This window comes from Gymnoscopelus microlampas, assembly GCF_963454915.1.
Source record: "Gymnoscopelus microlampas genome assembly, chromosome: 6".
NCBI lineage: Eukaryota > Metazoa > Chordata > Actinopteri > Myctophiformes > Myctophidae > Gymnoscopelus > Gymnoscopelus microlampas.
In genome coordinates, this window is record NC_139943.1 from 49,183,845 (window position 1) to 49,199,088 (window position 15,244).

Sequence of the window (15,244 nt, forward strand, 5' to 3'; positions counted from 1 at the left end):
TCCCTTGCTCAATAATGTGGCCTAAATTAACCTCCGTCAAAATTCAAGAAACTTTCGTAATGACAATTTATATTGAATCCTACTTGATGCGAGATCATGCAACGTCCATTGCACTCCTTGTAAACTGAGTTTGAAACGTTGCCAGCAAACCAGCTCCTCAGACAAAAGTACTCTTCCCCCGTCAGTCATATAACGCCTATACTGTCTCTAGCGGGCGTATTGTATATTGCTGGTTCGCCAATTGTAGTTTATTACAATAAGGAGAAAGGTCCAGACCAGTAATGTTCCTCAAGTCGATTTATTGGACAAAACAGAGTACAGAGCACAGGAGCACATGTCAGCCTTGCTGCTACATGGTGTGGCCGGAACAGAACAGAGCAAGAAGAAAAAGGGCAAGGACAAGAAGGGGAAGAACAAGGGACGGTTTCTTTGTCCTCACAGTATATATAGGCAGACTTCACATGTGTGTGTGGGTACTTGCATACATTGGATGTGCACGTCGCTAGGTGTGTGTGCTACATCTCTCTTCTGTGTGTGTCCATTGTGCAGAAGAACAACACCCCAAGACCCTAAAGGTCAGCTAAGGTCAGATGCCCTCTGGGAAGCCTCCTTTGAACTGGACATCTAGTGTTCTCTGGAATGTGCTGTAGACCACTCAGTATACAAACTTAAGTCCCTGTGTGTGTTCAGATTGGGCTCTATAAGTCCATAAATGTGTATCAATTTACCACATTCCCCCCTACGGAGGGCCCTATTGGTCCTTCGTAAACAAGGGTACAATGAAGAAAATCAAACTCAAATAAGAAAACCATAATTCAAAAACATACACCTCAAAAAGACAGAACTCATCACACCACACCTTCTCATAGGCCCCCCTTGATAGAACAATTACTGTGACACAATCAGACATAAAAACAGGCATTAAGATTACACAGTATTGTCATAAGGTGATTCACATTCAATTTCAAAATAAAAATAGACAAACTGTTCCACAAATCATGCAAGAATATCAGTATTTAGAAACGTGTCGGCTTACGATCACTGCGTAGCCATGGATCACATGACGCTCGTCTGACGATAACCGGCAACACTGGAACTTATTTCCCAATAAAACAAGCTTAAAAATAAAACAACTCAGAAAATCTTATTCACAGAAAATACATAGGATGCTCACGTCGCATCAAAATGCATTCCCCTTCCAATCAGTGTGCAGGTCTCTCTGTTCCTTAAACTCTAGGAAAAAATGTTAAACATATTCACAACATCACAATGAACCATGTGCTCTCTAGGGACTTTCTACCCTTTCTAGTCACCATGTCCATATGTACTCTCTCAACTCAACAACAAAAACAAAAAACTCCACATTTAATACAAGAGACCAGAGAGTGAAACATAATCCTTTACAACACTGCAATAAAACGGCAGCCAAACACTCCGCAGTTTAAATCACCATTATCACAAACATATAACCAACATACATTCAACAAAACACTAGTTGATACAGCTTCGTCTTCACTCACTTACAGAATAATAGATCTGCTGGTTTGTGTGTAAAAACTCTCCCCAATCTTCAAATTTAGGATATGTAAGATAATACATCTGTTTGTACTTTAAATCTCTGTTTTCCAAGGCCAAGAGCTTCCGAACCTCTGTCGGACCCGCTCAATTGAAATGTTAAAATGCCAGAGGTTAGGCCATAAAAACAAATAATCTTCACATTCGTGGCAAATACCTCGTTGACTCTTTTTCTGTCCCATGTCAACTTTCCTCTAATACTCCTCATATTAATTTAGTCAGCTAAATATCAACAAACATATAACATCAACAAACAACCTGTTGAAAAGACAGACAAACATTGAAACATGTTAAACCTTCCATCCAGTCCACAAACACAAAGTCCAGTCACACGGAGGAGAGATGGATCCTGTGGCATAGGCAAAGAATGGGTGGGGGCCATATGTGCCCCTCAGTGCTGAGTGCTGTTCCCTGGTTGCATCCTTGCTGCAGCTGTCTGTGCAACTAGCAAGCCAACATGCTGCTGTCCTCTGTCCATACTACTCTGAAGTCTTCCTGTAACCCTCTTTTTACTTATTTTTCTTCCATGTCGTCACAGGGGTTGATGCTGTGAGGCTGAGTTCTAGTGTCATCACAGGGTTGGTGCTGTGAGGTCCCATCGTAGATCTGTTGAAAATCAGTTCTTGTCAATTTTCCATAGCCTGCTCCTCTGGTGGGTCTGCATCTGTGTAGGAAGATGGTCTGCATCTGGTCCGGATGAACTTTCAAAAAAATCTTCTTCCCAAAAGAAAATCACAGCTTGTACTCCTCTTCTCAAGTTCTTCTCGTGTGGAACGGTCACAGACACTCCAGTGTCCAGCACTGTTGTCTAAAGAAGACCAAACCATTTACACGTCCTGGCTGGTTCGCCAAAGTATTGTATATTGCTGGTTCGCCAATTGTAGTTTATTACAATAAGGAGAAAGGTCCAGACCAGTAATGTTCCTCAAGTCGATTTATTGGACAAAACAGAGTACAGAGCACAGGAGCACATGTCAGCCTTGCTGCTACATGGTGTGGCCGGAACAGAACAGAGCAAGAAGAAAAAGGGCAAGGACAAGAAGGGGAAGAACAAGGGACGGTTTCTTTGTCCTCACAGTATATATAGGCAGACTTCACATGTGTGTGTGGGTACTTGCATACATTGGATGTGCACGTCGCTAGGTGTGTGTGCTACATCTCTCTTCTGTGTGTGTCCATTGTGCAGAAGAACAACACCCCAAGACCCTAAAGGTCAGCTAAGGTCAGATGCCCTCTGGGAAGCCTCCTTTGAACTGGACATCTAGTGTTCTCTGGAATGTGCTGTAGACCACTCAGTATACAAACTTAAGTCCCTGTGTGTGTTCAGATTGGGCTCTATAAGTCCATAAATGTGTATCAATTTACCACAGGCGCCACATGTACGGGCCCACTGGATCAGACAACGACGTCACTAGTTCCCATGGTAACAACCAAACGGTTTGTGGGGCGAATGACGTCAGCAACATTTCGAAACCAACATTTCGACAATATAGTCTTCCTCAGGGTCAACACTAGGGCCAGAAAAAATATGAAAAAGCAAAGTGTGGAAAGCAAAAGCAGCCCCCTCCAGCCCTCTTGCTCATTGCTTAACGCAATGAAAAGCTTGCAACCCGTCTCCTTGGGTGTTACGCACCATACAGAAGGGTTACAGACTACAATTCTCTGTGAAACCTCCCATGTCGGTCAAGGTGTTGTTCTCCCATGTTTCACTTAGCGGCTAACTGCCCTCACTCACAACGACACATACTGTAGCAGTGTTGTTTCTTTAGTGCAGCACATAGCCAGCCCCGCTGAGGCAACACCGCGGTGGCCACCTACCACCGCTACCCTTCCACGATCTCTAACGGGCGACGCGCGTGCAGACCCGCTGGATCACGTGGCGACGTCACCGATCCCCTTGGAAACGGATTTCAACGTCTCCTCACTCATGGTGAGTCAGCCTTGACTAGCTTGGATAGCTTCTATGCTAGCATAGCCCCCAGTCAGGCTACTGTTGTTTCACTTAGCGGCTAACTAGCCTCACTCACAACAACACAGTGTTGCTTTAATGCAGCAGGTACGTCAGTGTTACACTGTGGTTGTACTGGTCAGCTCGCCTGGACAACAACAACACACTGCGGTTGTACTGATGTGGTTTTTCCACGTGCCTTTTACATACCTCCTATGTCAGACACAATGTTGTTTCTCTCATGCGGAGAGGTAATGCAGCCATGTCTCTGGGAGAGAGGGTCTCTCTCTCCTGAGCAAGGGCGCTATCAGAAAACTATCTACGAATCGGATCCGACTGGGTTTTCTAATCGAAATATTTTCTGGTCAAAAAGAAGGGGGGAGGATGTGCGACCCATTCTGGATTAAGGGGTCTCAACAAGTCTCTTACAAAATTCAAGTTTTGTATGCTGACGACCGTGGCGCTACTGCGCAGGGTACGTCAGGGGGACCGGTGGACCAACATAGACCTAAAGGACGCTTACTGTTGGGTTTTCACCGTCAATTTCCAAAGGAGCGTTTTGGTTCCGTCTCAGCAGACCTCCTTTATAGGGATCTCACTGGACTAGGGATGGGTATCGTTAGGATTTTTACGAGTCCGGTTCCGGTTCCGGTTCTGCTTATCGGTTACGGTTTTTAACGGTTCCATATTTCGGTTCCAAAATGGTAAAAAATATAAGAGGTCAAATGTCTATTTAATAGGGATGCACCGAATGGAAAATACTTGCCCAAAAACGAATATAGGAAACACTTGGCCGACGGCCGAATACCAAATGGCCTTAAAGTATTATCTTTTAAAAATATATATGCATTTTTTAAAACATTTTGTTGTACCATTGCTGTCATGGCTATGCCTCTCTTGTAGAGCTACATGATTATGGCAAAACCCTCATATCATAACCATAATAAGTCCATGTTGAGATCAGTTATTTAAAACGTATTTATTTATTGTGTAGAATTATTTATTTACTATTGTGTAGAAATAAAATACAATGTCTCAAAACATTGAATAGCCTAACAAAAGGCAATATACTGTAATGTCTGCAGTTGCATTATTGCACACAGCCAAAATGCATTAATAATATTAGGCCATTCCTTCCTTTTGGAGAAGTCACTTAAGTTTCATTTCAGACAGACAGACAGACAGACAGACAGACAGACACACACACGCACACGCGCGCACACACACGCACACGCGCACACACACACACACACACACACACACACACACACACACACACACACACACACACACACACACACACACACACAATCAAGGAGAAGCGTTTACAGCTGGTGTTATTGTTTTGCTCTGCGCAGGCTGAGGCTCTTAACTAGCGCTGGTTATTCTGTTAATGTTACACCCTCTGACATGGATTCTAGTTTTCAAGGTGACAACAGCAACGTTTGGTTACAAAGTTTGCAGGGCAGGCTAATTCCTTCCTCACTACTTCAGTTGAGACGGACATGGTGGTGTCACTGAGGGGGAGAGGGGAGCGGGGAGTGGAGAGTGGAGAGGGGGGGGGCGTGTGCGGGGAGGAATGTGGCTCAGGGAGAAGCAGCAGCTCCGCAACTGATGTATACTTCTCCATACAGCAGTGTTTTACCGGATTTGTGATTTTGTGCTGCCTTTGTTTTAACGGCTTTTAGCGCGTCTAGGAACCGATATGCAGAACCGAAATTACATATTGTTTATGGGTACCCGGTACCGACAATTTCTTTATCGGTTCCTGCTTGGAACCGAATTTCGGTACCCAACCCTACACTGGACTCGACCACGCTCGTAGCACGTCTGTCCCAGGAGAGGATAGACGGCTTCCAGTCCTGTGTGAGGTCTTTCCACGTAGGGAAGAAAGTCACTTAAAGGCTGTGCATGCAGGTGGCGGGTCTCATGGCTTCGGCCTTACCTGATCCGCCTAGGCAGGCTATTTATGAGACAGTTTCAAAGGTGGATGCGGGCTCTCAAGATCCCGCCTACCATGGAGTCTCGACAAGGTCTGGTGTCTCCACTTTGCATGGATTCACTCAGGCTGTGGTCACGCGCACTTTTTCTGTCAGAGGTTGTCAGTATAGGTGCTGTGATCTCACGGAAGGTCATCACGACGGACGCCAGCCTCACAGTCTGGGGCGCCGTCCACGAGGGCCGCGCGGCCAGGGGGGTGTGGGACCTCAGCCTACAGTCGGCCCACACCAACTACCTGGAGCTGATGGCAGTGTTTCTCGCACTCAGACACTTTGAGGCTCGTATCAGTGGTTGCCTCGTCCTGATCAGGACAGACAACACCACGAACATGTGTTATGTCAACAAACAGGGAGGCTTGGGCCCCCGATTGTTGGACAGGCTAGCATGCATGCGAGCTGACGACGTTGTGCGACTCACGCCTCGCATCGATTTGTGCGGTCCATGTTCCGGGCCTCCAGAACAGTGGAACGGATCTGCTGTTGGGCCAGGTTTGGCCGACCACTGGTCAAACACTCTAACACTCTATAGCAATGAGTACTATCAGAATATAGAGCTATATATACCTTTAATGAGAGAGACTCAAGAGGCCAACCAACGAGTGCAGCAAGAGTGAAATACAGTATATTACCTGTCTTTGTCCTGTGAGGGAGTTATCGGAGAGTCTGAGCGAGAGAGATATATATATATATATATATATATATAGAGAGAGAGAGAGAGAGAGAGAGAGAGAGAGAGAGAGAGAGAGAGAGAGAGAGAGAGAGAGAGAGAGAGAGAGAGGTCCTCATGAACATACAATGCATAACTTTTGCAGAGTTGTGCCACTATAGTGCCTGTTGGAAAGGTGCCAAGACACACATGCGTACACATTCATGCTTTAAACACATAAAAGTATTCAAATATACAAACTGAATATCAATGCATTGTTGTATTAAAATACACACATTTTCCCAAAACAATCAATGCCTTTCCAGACATTTAAAAACAAGGCACACTTTGCAGCGGTCACTAAATCCTGTAGGTTTACACAACATAAAAAGTACAAATGCAAACCAGTTATTCCATGCAACACTCCCTCTACAGACAACATAGATTACACACAGACATTTGGCATGATTCTTTTACGCTTCAATCATTCAAGGCATTTTCAACTAACCAATATATTTTTTATCTCCAAACAATCAATCAGAATATGGTTTCTCTTTGTGATTGCATTCCAACTTACAGGGCCGTCCATTTTTCCAATAGTACATCCAGTAGGATGCTGACCAAGGGATCTGAAAGTATTAAAAAGCATGTATCAGACAGCGAGCACAATAGTTTGTTTCTGAACACTAGTTTCATAATCAATATCAATAAGTCACAACAAGTCAAACAATGCATCCTTACAGCATGTGTAGTTCCCAGTGTGACATCATTACTATATATACTTACTGATAGGCCTATATTTAGATATTTAGCTGATGCCCTCATCAAGTATAATAATGGATAAGGTTTGGGGTTTAAGTCCCATCTGTCCTGCTGATGTGTCCTTAAGCAAGACTCAATCAATCAATCCAAGCTCCAAACTGACATTGTACTCAGACCTAATACTATGAGGCCTCTGAAAATAATAATAATACTAATAATTATTATTATTATTATACAATAAAATAATAATTAGGTGTAAATTTAATTAGTACCGAATACTGAAGAAGGATCTTATAGAAGGCTTTCTCATTGTGGCTGCAGTTCAGGAATTTGCCTTCCCAGAACAGAGCGTCGACAGTGAGGATGACATCTTCTCTGCTCACATGTCTACTGCCGTCACCTAGAGGAGCTTCACCATCACGTCTGTGATGCATCAGCACCAGAATCACTGGTTTACCACCTTTCAAGAGAGAGAAAATGAATAAATTAATTATTCTGGATGGATTATTTATACATCAATGAATAAAACAACTGTTATAAGAGGATTTCTCACGTGGAATCTTTCCCATTGCCTCCTCGACATCAGTTCCAGCTCGTGAGGGAAGTGGACAGAAAGCCAGGATGATGTCACTTTCTTCCACAGATTCTTTCTCAATCCGTCCCATCAGTTTTAGTGTTTTAACAAAATCTTCATGGACACCACCAGTCTCTCCAGTCACAACAACAAAGAAATTGAAGAGCTGACCTGGTATAAAGATAGAGAGAACTAGAAAAAGTGCTCTAGAGAGAGAGACATGCAGTCTGACAGGCATTTAAACACAGCAGCCAATATTCACTTAAAATTATGTAGCCGGACATCTTAAAGGGCAAGACCACTTTGGTAGAGGTTTGGGTTGTGTAGTTACCTTGCCATGATGTAACTCCAAAGGTGGGCAAGAAATAAAAAATAATTGCTCCATTGATTAGAAATTGATAATTCAAAATATGCTCCTCATTGACTTACATTGTACGGTAAAACTGCTCTCAAAGTCACTCTTTTAGCACAAAAACGAACGCAAACAAAGTTGATTCAGACAATATAGAACATCACCAAACCCAGTACTGTTTTTCTTTTTAATAAAAATGTCAACTTCCTGTTGATTTTGCCATTTTTAATAAGTAGAAAACCCGGACTGGATCGGCGGATCCGGATCCAGATCTTCAAATAGTAAAATCAACAGGAAGTTGACATTTTTATTAAAAAAACAAACAGTACTGGGTTTGGTGATGCTCTATATTGTCTGAATCAGCTATGTTTGGGTTCATTTATGTGCTAAAAGAGTGACTTTGAGAGCTGTTTTACCATACAATGTAAGTCAATGAGGAGCATATTTTGAATTATCAATTTCTAATCAATGGAGCAATTATTTTTTATTTCTTGCCCGACTTTGGAGTTACATCATGGCAAGGTAAATACACAACCCAAACCTCTACCAAAGTGGTCTTACCCTTTAAGTAACGAAGAAGGATAGTTGTGTGGGAGAACGAGCCGCAGACCTACAGTACAGCATAAGCACTTGCGAGAGGATTTTCATTTTTCAGCAACAGCAACGTATGGACATCTCCAAGGCGCACGCATGCACGGGTCATATAATCTGTGCTGGGTGAAATGGATATTCAAAATGTATTCCAATCTCATAACATGTTGCTGCGATCCATGTAGTATGGCAAATATTCCCACATGATAGGCTATATAGTGCATGTTCCACAGTGTGCCAAAAATACACCCGTCGAGTGATGGTGCAATGCGTTGTCGGACTTAACATTGTTCTGACTAATGACACTTTTTAGTTTGATCAACTGGACTTGCGCTGTTAGTCATATTTTGTTATTTGTGTCAGGTATAGGAGCTATGTCTGTGTGCTCTTCCGTTGCAACCGGGCTGTCTACGTATGCAAAAGCATGTGAAATGTAAATCAGGGCCTCAGCATTTTAACAGGTTTTTAGCAAAGTTATCACTCTTTCTACGTCTTGTATTTGAGAACGGCACTTCCATATTCCAGGGTGGGCGGGGTTATGGGGACGTGGTAACATGATGTGACGGAGGCCCCCGTCACGTGAAATGTTAACGCTTGTTCAGATGTTGTCCCAATGCCTTATTAAGCCTCACTATAGTATGGCTTGAGAGTGAGAGTGTCAACAAGAAAACTATCCCGATACAGCTGTGCTAAGACACAAGCACCAATTGATCCTCTAAACTGAGAAATATGTATGAGACTGCCCACTGTCGTTTGGATAACATCTGTAAGAGTAAAATGCGTTTTGCAAAAATCGGCCTCCTGGTGGTGCTACAGTATAATAGGGCAAAGTCAAAAGGTTGGCATATGTTCCTCAATGTAGTACGAATGTGAGTGCAAAGTTTCATTGCAATCGGACGCTGTGTTCATGATTTGAGGCATTTTGTTCAAAACGGGCCACTCCTGCAAACTTTAAATGTCAATCTTAGCCAATCAGGATGGAATATGAAAAATTTGACATACCTGTTTCGTTTAATGACTATAGAGATGTACAGATTTGCATGATGTTTGGATAAGATCTGTAGGAGTACTGTAAAAATGTTTTCTTTTGCAAAAATCGGCCTCCTGGTGGCGCTATAACAGACCCATGTGAAACATTTGGGGCAGAGGTTCTGCTCTGGCATCCAGGGAGTGTGTGTGCACAGTTTCGCTGCGTTAAGCCAACGTCCAAAGACAGACACACACACACACACACACAAAAACACACACACACACACACACACACACACACACACACACACGCGCGCGCACGCACGCACGCACGCACGCACGCACGCACGCACGCACGCACGCACGCACGCACGCAATATGGTTTGTCTTTATGATTGTAATACAACTTACCAGACAACTTGCTCCAATAGTACTTCAAGTTGGATATCAAAGAGTTCTGAAAGTATTAAAAAACAGACAGTGAGCACAACAGTTAGTTTCTGGACACTAGATTCATAATCAATATCAAACAGTCAAACAATGCATCCTTATACAGCTTCTAGTTCCTGCAGTTCCTAGTGTGCAGGGACGTATCTGGCACGGGGGACACGGGTGACTTGTCCCCCGTGGGACTGGTATTTGGACACAAAAAAAGAAAAGAAAAAAGAATGGATGCCGCTGGCAGTCCAGAAGCCGCCCATTGAAAGAGGGGGGAGGGTCGGGGATCTCGATACCACAATATTTTGTACCAAGATACTTGGTATAAAGTAAAAATGGAAAGGCACTAAGCAGAAAATAATAATATCATGTGTAAATTAAACCATTACCGAAGAATGACCAACAAACTCCAGGACTTTCTTGATGGCTTTATCATTGTGGCTGCATTGCAGGAATTTGCCTTCCCAGAACAGAGTGTCAACAGTGAGGATGACGTCTGCTCTGCTCACATGTCTACTGCTGTCATCTAGAGGACCTTCAACATCATGTCTGTGATGCATCAGAACCAGAATCACTGGTTTACCACCTTTCAAGACAGAGGAAATGAATGAATGAATGGATTAAAATAATGAATCTGGATGGATGATGTATACATCAATTAATCGAACAATCTTATAAGAAGATTTCTCTCTCTCACTCGGAATCTTTTCCATTGCCTCCATGACATCAGTTCCAGTTCGTGAGGGAAGTGGGCAGAAAGCCAGGATGTAGTCACTTTCTTCCAGAGATTGCTTCTGAATCTTTCCCATGCGTTCAAGGAATTGCTCTTGGGCACCATGAGTCTCTCCAGTCACAACAATATTGACGCGCTGTCCTGTTATGAAGATAGTATAACTGTAAGCAATTGAGGTACTGTAAACAGTTAATTGTACAAATAATAAAATAGGCATGTGGGCCAATGATACATTGGCCCACGTGTGTGTGTGTGTGTGTGTGTGTGTGTGTGTGTGTGTGTGTGTGTGTGTGTGTGTGTGTCAGGGGCGTAGCCACGGGTGGGCCTGGGTGGGCCACATAGAAAAAATTATAGAGAGGCCCCCCAATGTGTGATTCTAATTTGGGGTAGATTGGACTGTAATCATGATTTTCAGCTATTTATTTATTTTTCAGTTACTTATTTATATGTTGTAAAACAGGCCCCTCCCACACAATTTGTAAGTCTGTTATATTATAGCCAATCAACGTGGACTAACTGATACATGTTGATCACAACATTTCATTTTGGCTAGTTTAAGTTAAGAGTCATAGTTATTCCCGTCGTTTACCAATGCTTCATTACATGTCTTCACTTTGTAATTTAGAGCACTGTGCACAAATCCTATCATGTCAACACCCGTCGAGAGCCATCGCTATGCTCTGTTTTAAGCCCCGGAAAGAGGTCTCTTTTTTCTTTTTCTTAAAAAAAAGAAAGAGAGCTCTCGCCAGCTTGAAAGCCAGAAGGTGTAAATCTCGCGACAGGGCATACCCATATCCACAGTAGGTATCCAAGGTGATGCATCTATAGAGCATCAAACCTCTAGAAACTGTTCTTAGTTTAAGAGTGGAGTAGACTAACCCTTTGAGGACATTATGAAGTATTACCATATATGATCACATGAATGCCATATAAATACAATTCATATTATTAGCACCTAATGGAGGTCCAGCCTGATTAGGAGCTTGGTCCATCTCCAATGCTGGCAGGAAACCCAACGCTGAAGTTTCTCCTAATAGAAGAGTAATTAGAATGGGTTATATGTTCAGGCTAATGCTGGATAGTGTTTCCTCCTCCCACAAGAAAACACAGTGGACACTTGGGAAAACTGGGCACTTAAGATAATTAATTGTGGCTTTTTTTGGGAAGACTGGGCACTATTTGGGAAGAAGACTCACTGGGCAATAGATCAGTGATTGTCTGTGATGCATAGATATTAGTTATTCTAATATGCCACATTAAACTTTCAAAGTGTGCAGGGGAGGCACAGAATTTTACCCCGGTAATGTCTTTGATAAAATCAGCAAAAATAAACTGAACATAAATCTAACAATCACCATTTTGTTTTAACATTTGCTCTTCTGCGAGGTCTGACCCTGCTGGGGAAAAAAGGAAACAGCTATGATGGTTGCTGGTATTCGCTGTTCTTAATAGGCTGGATTAGATGGTTTACCAGGATGGACAAGCTGACAAGAACTTGCTGGTCCAGCTTTTGCTGGTCTATGCTGTTTTGTTTCATCAGGGGACTCAGGGGTCCAAAATAATTTGTTGTAATTTGCTATGCATGTGCATTTACAACCACTAAACTCCACTTCAGTCCCACTCTGGTTATGTGAAGGAGGTGTTGGAGATTTAAGTCATATGAAACATCTAGCTAATGGTGACAAAGGCTGTACGGCAAGGCAATGCAATTGTATTTGTATAGCACATTTCAACAACATGGCAATTCAATGTGCTTTACATAGTACATCAAGCAAAGAAAACACAATAATACAATTATAAAATTAGGATGAATAAAACAAAAAAGCTAAAATGTATGGTTACAGTTACAGTGCAGAGGAGAAAAGATGATAACTCCATCAAAGGCAGCGGCAAACAGAAAGATCTTTAGTTGTGTTTCAAAATAAACTAGAAAAAGTGCTCCTCGGAGCACAAGTCTCCGCCAGGTCAGGTAGATTATTGCGGCCTACTGGTGGCGGTATAATAGGCCAATGTGAAAAGGGTGCCATTTCTTCTTAGGCCTTGCACGAGAATCGGACACCGCATTCATGATTTGAGGCATTTTGTTCCAAAAATGTAGCTTGCTAAATTAGACCTGCTGGTGGTGCTATAACAGGCCAATGTGAATAGGGTGGCATTTCTTCTTTGGCCTAGTGGGAATGTGCGTGCAAAATTTCACGGAAATAGCACACTGCGTTCATGATTTGAGGAATTTTGTTCAAAAGGGACCTATCCTGCAAACTTTGGAAGGCAATGTTAGCCAAGTAGGACGGAATATGAAATATTGGACACATCCATCTTGATCACATGACTAAAGAGATACTGTGGACCGATTTGCGTGATTTTTGGGCAGAATCTGAAGGAGTAAGAGCAAAAACTGTGTTTTACAATACTCAGCCTCCTGGTGGCGCTCTAAAAGGCATAATGTGAAAAATGCAGGGCAAAGGTTTTTCCTTGGCCTGTAGGAGTGTGCGTGCAAAGTTTCACACAGATCGGTGCAGTTATAGCTAAAAACGCGAATCGCCTGTTATAGCGCCACCATGAGGCTGATGTGAACGTTTCAGGTGGCATTTCTTCCTGGGCCAAGTGGGAATCTCTGTGGAAAATTTCACGGAAATCGCATGCTGCGTTCATGATTTGAGGCATTTTGTTCAAAATGAACTAATCCTGCAAACTTTGGAAGCCAATTTTAGCCAATCAGGATTGAATATGGAAAATCAGACAGATCCGTGTTAATCACATGGCTATAGAGATACTGTGTACCGCTTTGTGTGTTTTTTTGGACAAAATCTGTAGGAGTAATAGCAAAAAATGTGTTTTGCAAAAGTCGGCCTCATGGTGGCGCTATGACAAGCTGATCTGAAAAATGTGGGCCAGAGGTTCTGCTGTGGTATCCAGGGAGTGTGTGCGCGCAGTTTGACAGCAACAGGGCCAACAGTGGTGGAGATTAGCTGGTCGCAGACAGAAGGACGGACACACACACACACACACACACACACACACACACACACACGCACACGCACACGCACACGCACACGCACACGCACACGCACACACACACACACACACACACACACACACACACACACACACACACATACACAGACACACGGACGGACGGACGGACAGGGGGAAAAACATATAAGACAATAAGAGTGGCAGCAGACATGCAGTTTTCTGGGAGTTTGTTCCAGATATGTGGAGCATAAAACCTATGCTGCATCTCCACCTTTATGTTTGGTTTTAGGGACAGAAAGCAGACCTTTATTCCAGATAAACCCATGGTTCATGATATCGTACAAGATCAGGAATGTATTTCGCCCCTAAACCATTCAAAGCTTTATAGTCCAACAGTAGTATTTTGAAATAAATTCTTTGATCTCCCCCTCTCTCTCCTCCTCCTCTCTCTCCCCCTCTCTCTCTCTCTCTCTCTCCTCCTCCTCTCTCTCCCCCTCTCTCTCCTCCTCCTCTCTCCTCCTCCTTGCTCTCTCCCCCTCTCTCTCCTCCTCCTCTCTCTCCCCCTCTCTCTCTCTCTCTCCTCCTCCTTCTCCTCTCTCTCCCCTCTCTCTCTCTCTCCCCCTCTCTCTCCTCCTCCTCTCTCTCCCCCTCTCTCTCTCTCTCTCCCCCCTCTCTCCCTCTCTCTCTCTCACACACACACACACACACACACACACACACGCACGCACGCACGCACGCACGCACGCACGCACGCACGCATAGAGAGAGAGAGAGAGAGAGAGAGAGAGAGAGAGCAGCAAAATCAGAGGATATAGGAAATTCACTGGATGAAAACATAATATGGGCTGTTAGTTGATCAGTCTGGCAGTGGATTTGAGTTGAGCACAGCACCATTCATTTAACCTATCGACTGACACACTTGAAGCAATAGATACAATATCACTCAAACCAACACGCTCCATGTCACTCATGATGTCACATTGCCTTAGCAGCACACTTGCACAGATACATATATCCGTCATATTATATGGCATTTGGTATAAGACTAACTGAATGTTCAAATCTCCACTATGACCAGTTGCTTTTATTACAGTTTCCCTGTCACAATGTTCCCTTTCTTGGTCATGTCCTAAAATATATAACCTAGTTGTTGTGTATAAATAACATTAGCAGTCCAAATTATTGAAATTATTTGATTTAAAACACTTACAGTTGATGATTAGCAGTGATCAGCAGAAAAAAAGCCGCACATTTGGCGCAATTTATTTTCCTACCCAGCTGAGAGAAGAGAATGGAACAGTATCAGAGCAGAGGAAGGAAAGGAAGGAATGCGTTGAGCAGAGAGAGCACACAGACTTAACTCCGCTGTGAGCTTTTTTCTTGTTTTTCTCCACCTCTTCCCCTCCCTTATTTTTGTTACGACTGAGTGTGTGCTCTGCTCAACAAAATCACTTTTCTTTTCTTTACTGGTATAAAAAAATACCATTACAAATGCAATAAAATGAGCTAACTGTCAATGAACTGTCTGTCTGTCTGTCTGTCTGTCTGTCTGTCTGTCTGTCTGTCTGTCTCTCTCACGCACGCACGCACGCACGCACGCACGCACGCACGCACGCACGCACCCAAGCATGCGCTGCGCACCCAAGCATGCATGCACACACACGCACGCACGCACGCACG

The 15,244-nt window shown here is 43.4% G+C and overlaps 1 protein-coding gene across 1 annotated transcript; it reads right to left on the reverse strand.

Annotated features, from left to right (window-relative positions):
- Positions 1-6,345: 6,345 nt before the first annotated feature.
- Positions 6,346-14,862, reverse strand: LOC311047033 (uncharacterized protein; the record flags this gene model as incomplete). The annotated part of the gene is made up of 8 exons (XM_084059616.1): positions 14,775-14,862; positions 11,544-11,618; positions 10,553-10,729; positions 10,245-10,441; positions 9,829-9,874; positions 7,485-7,676; positions 7,204-7,391; positions 6,346-6,354 (listed from the first exon to the last, which is right to left on the reverse strand). Exons 2-8 carry the CDS (start codon positions 11,578-11,580, stop codon positions 6,346-6,348), a joined length of 846 nt encoding a protein of 281 aa, XP_083915742.1. The 5' UTR covers positions 11,581-11,618; positions 14,775-14,862.
- Positions 14,863-15,244: the final 382 nt, after the last annotated feature.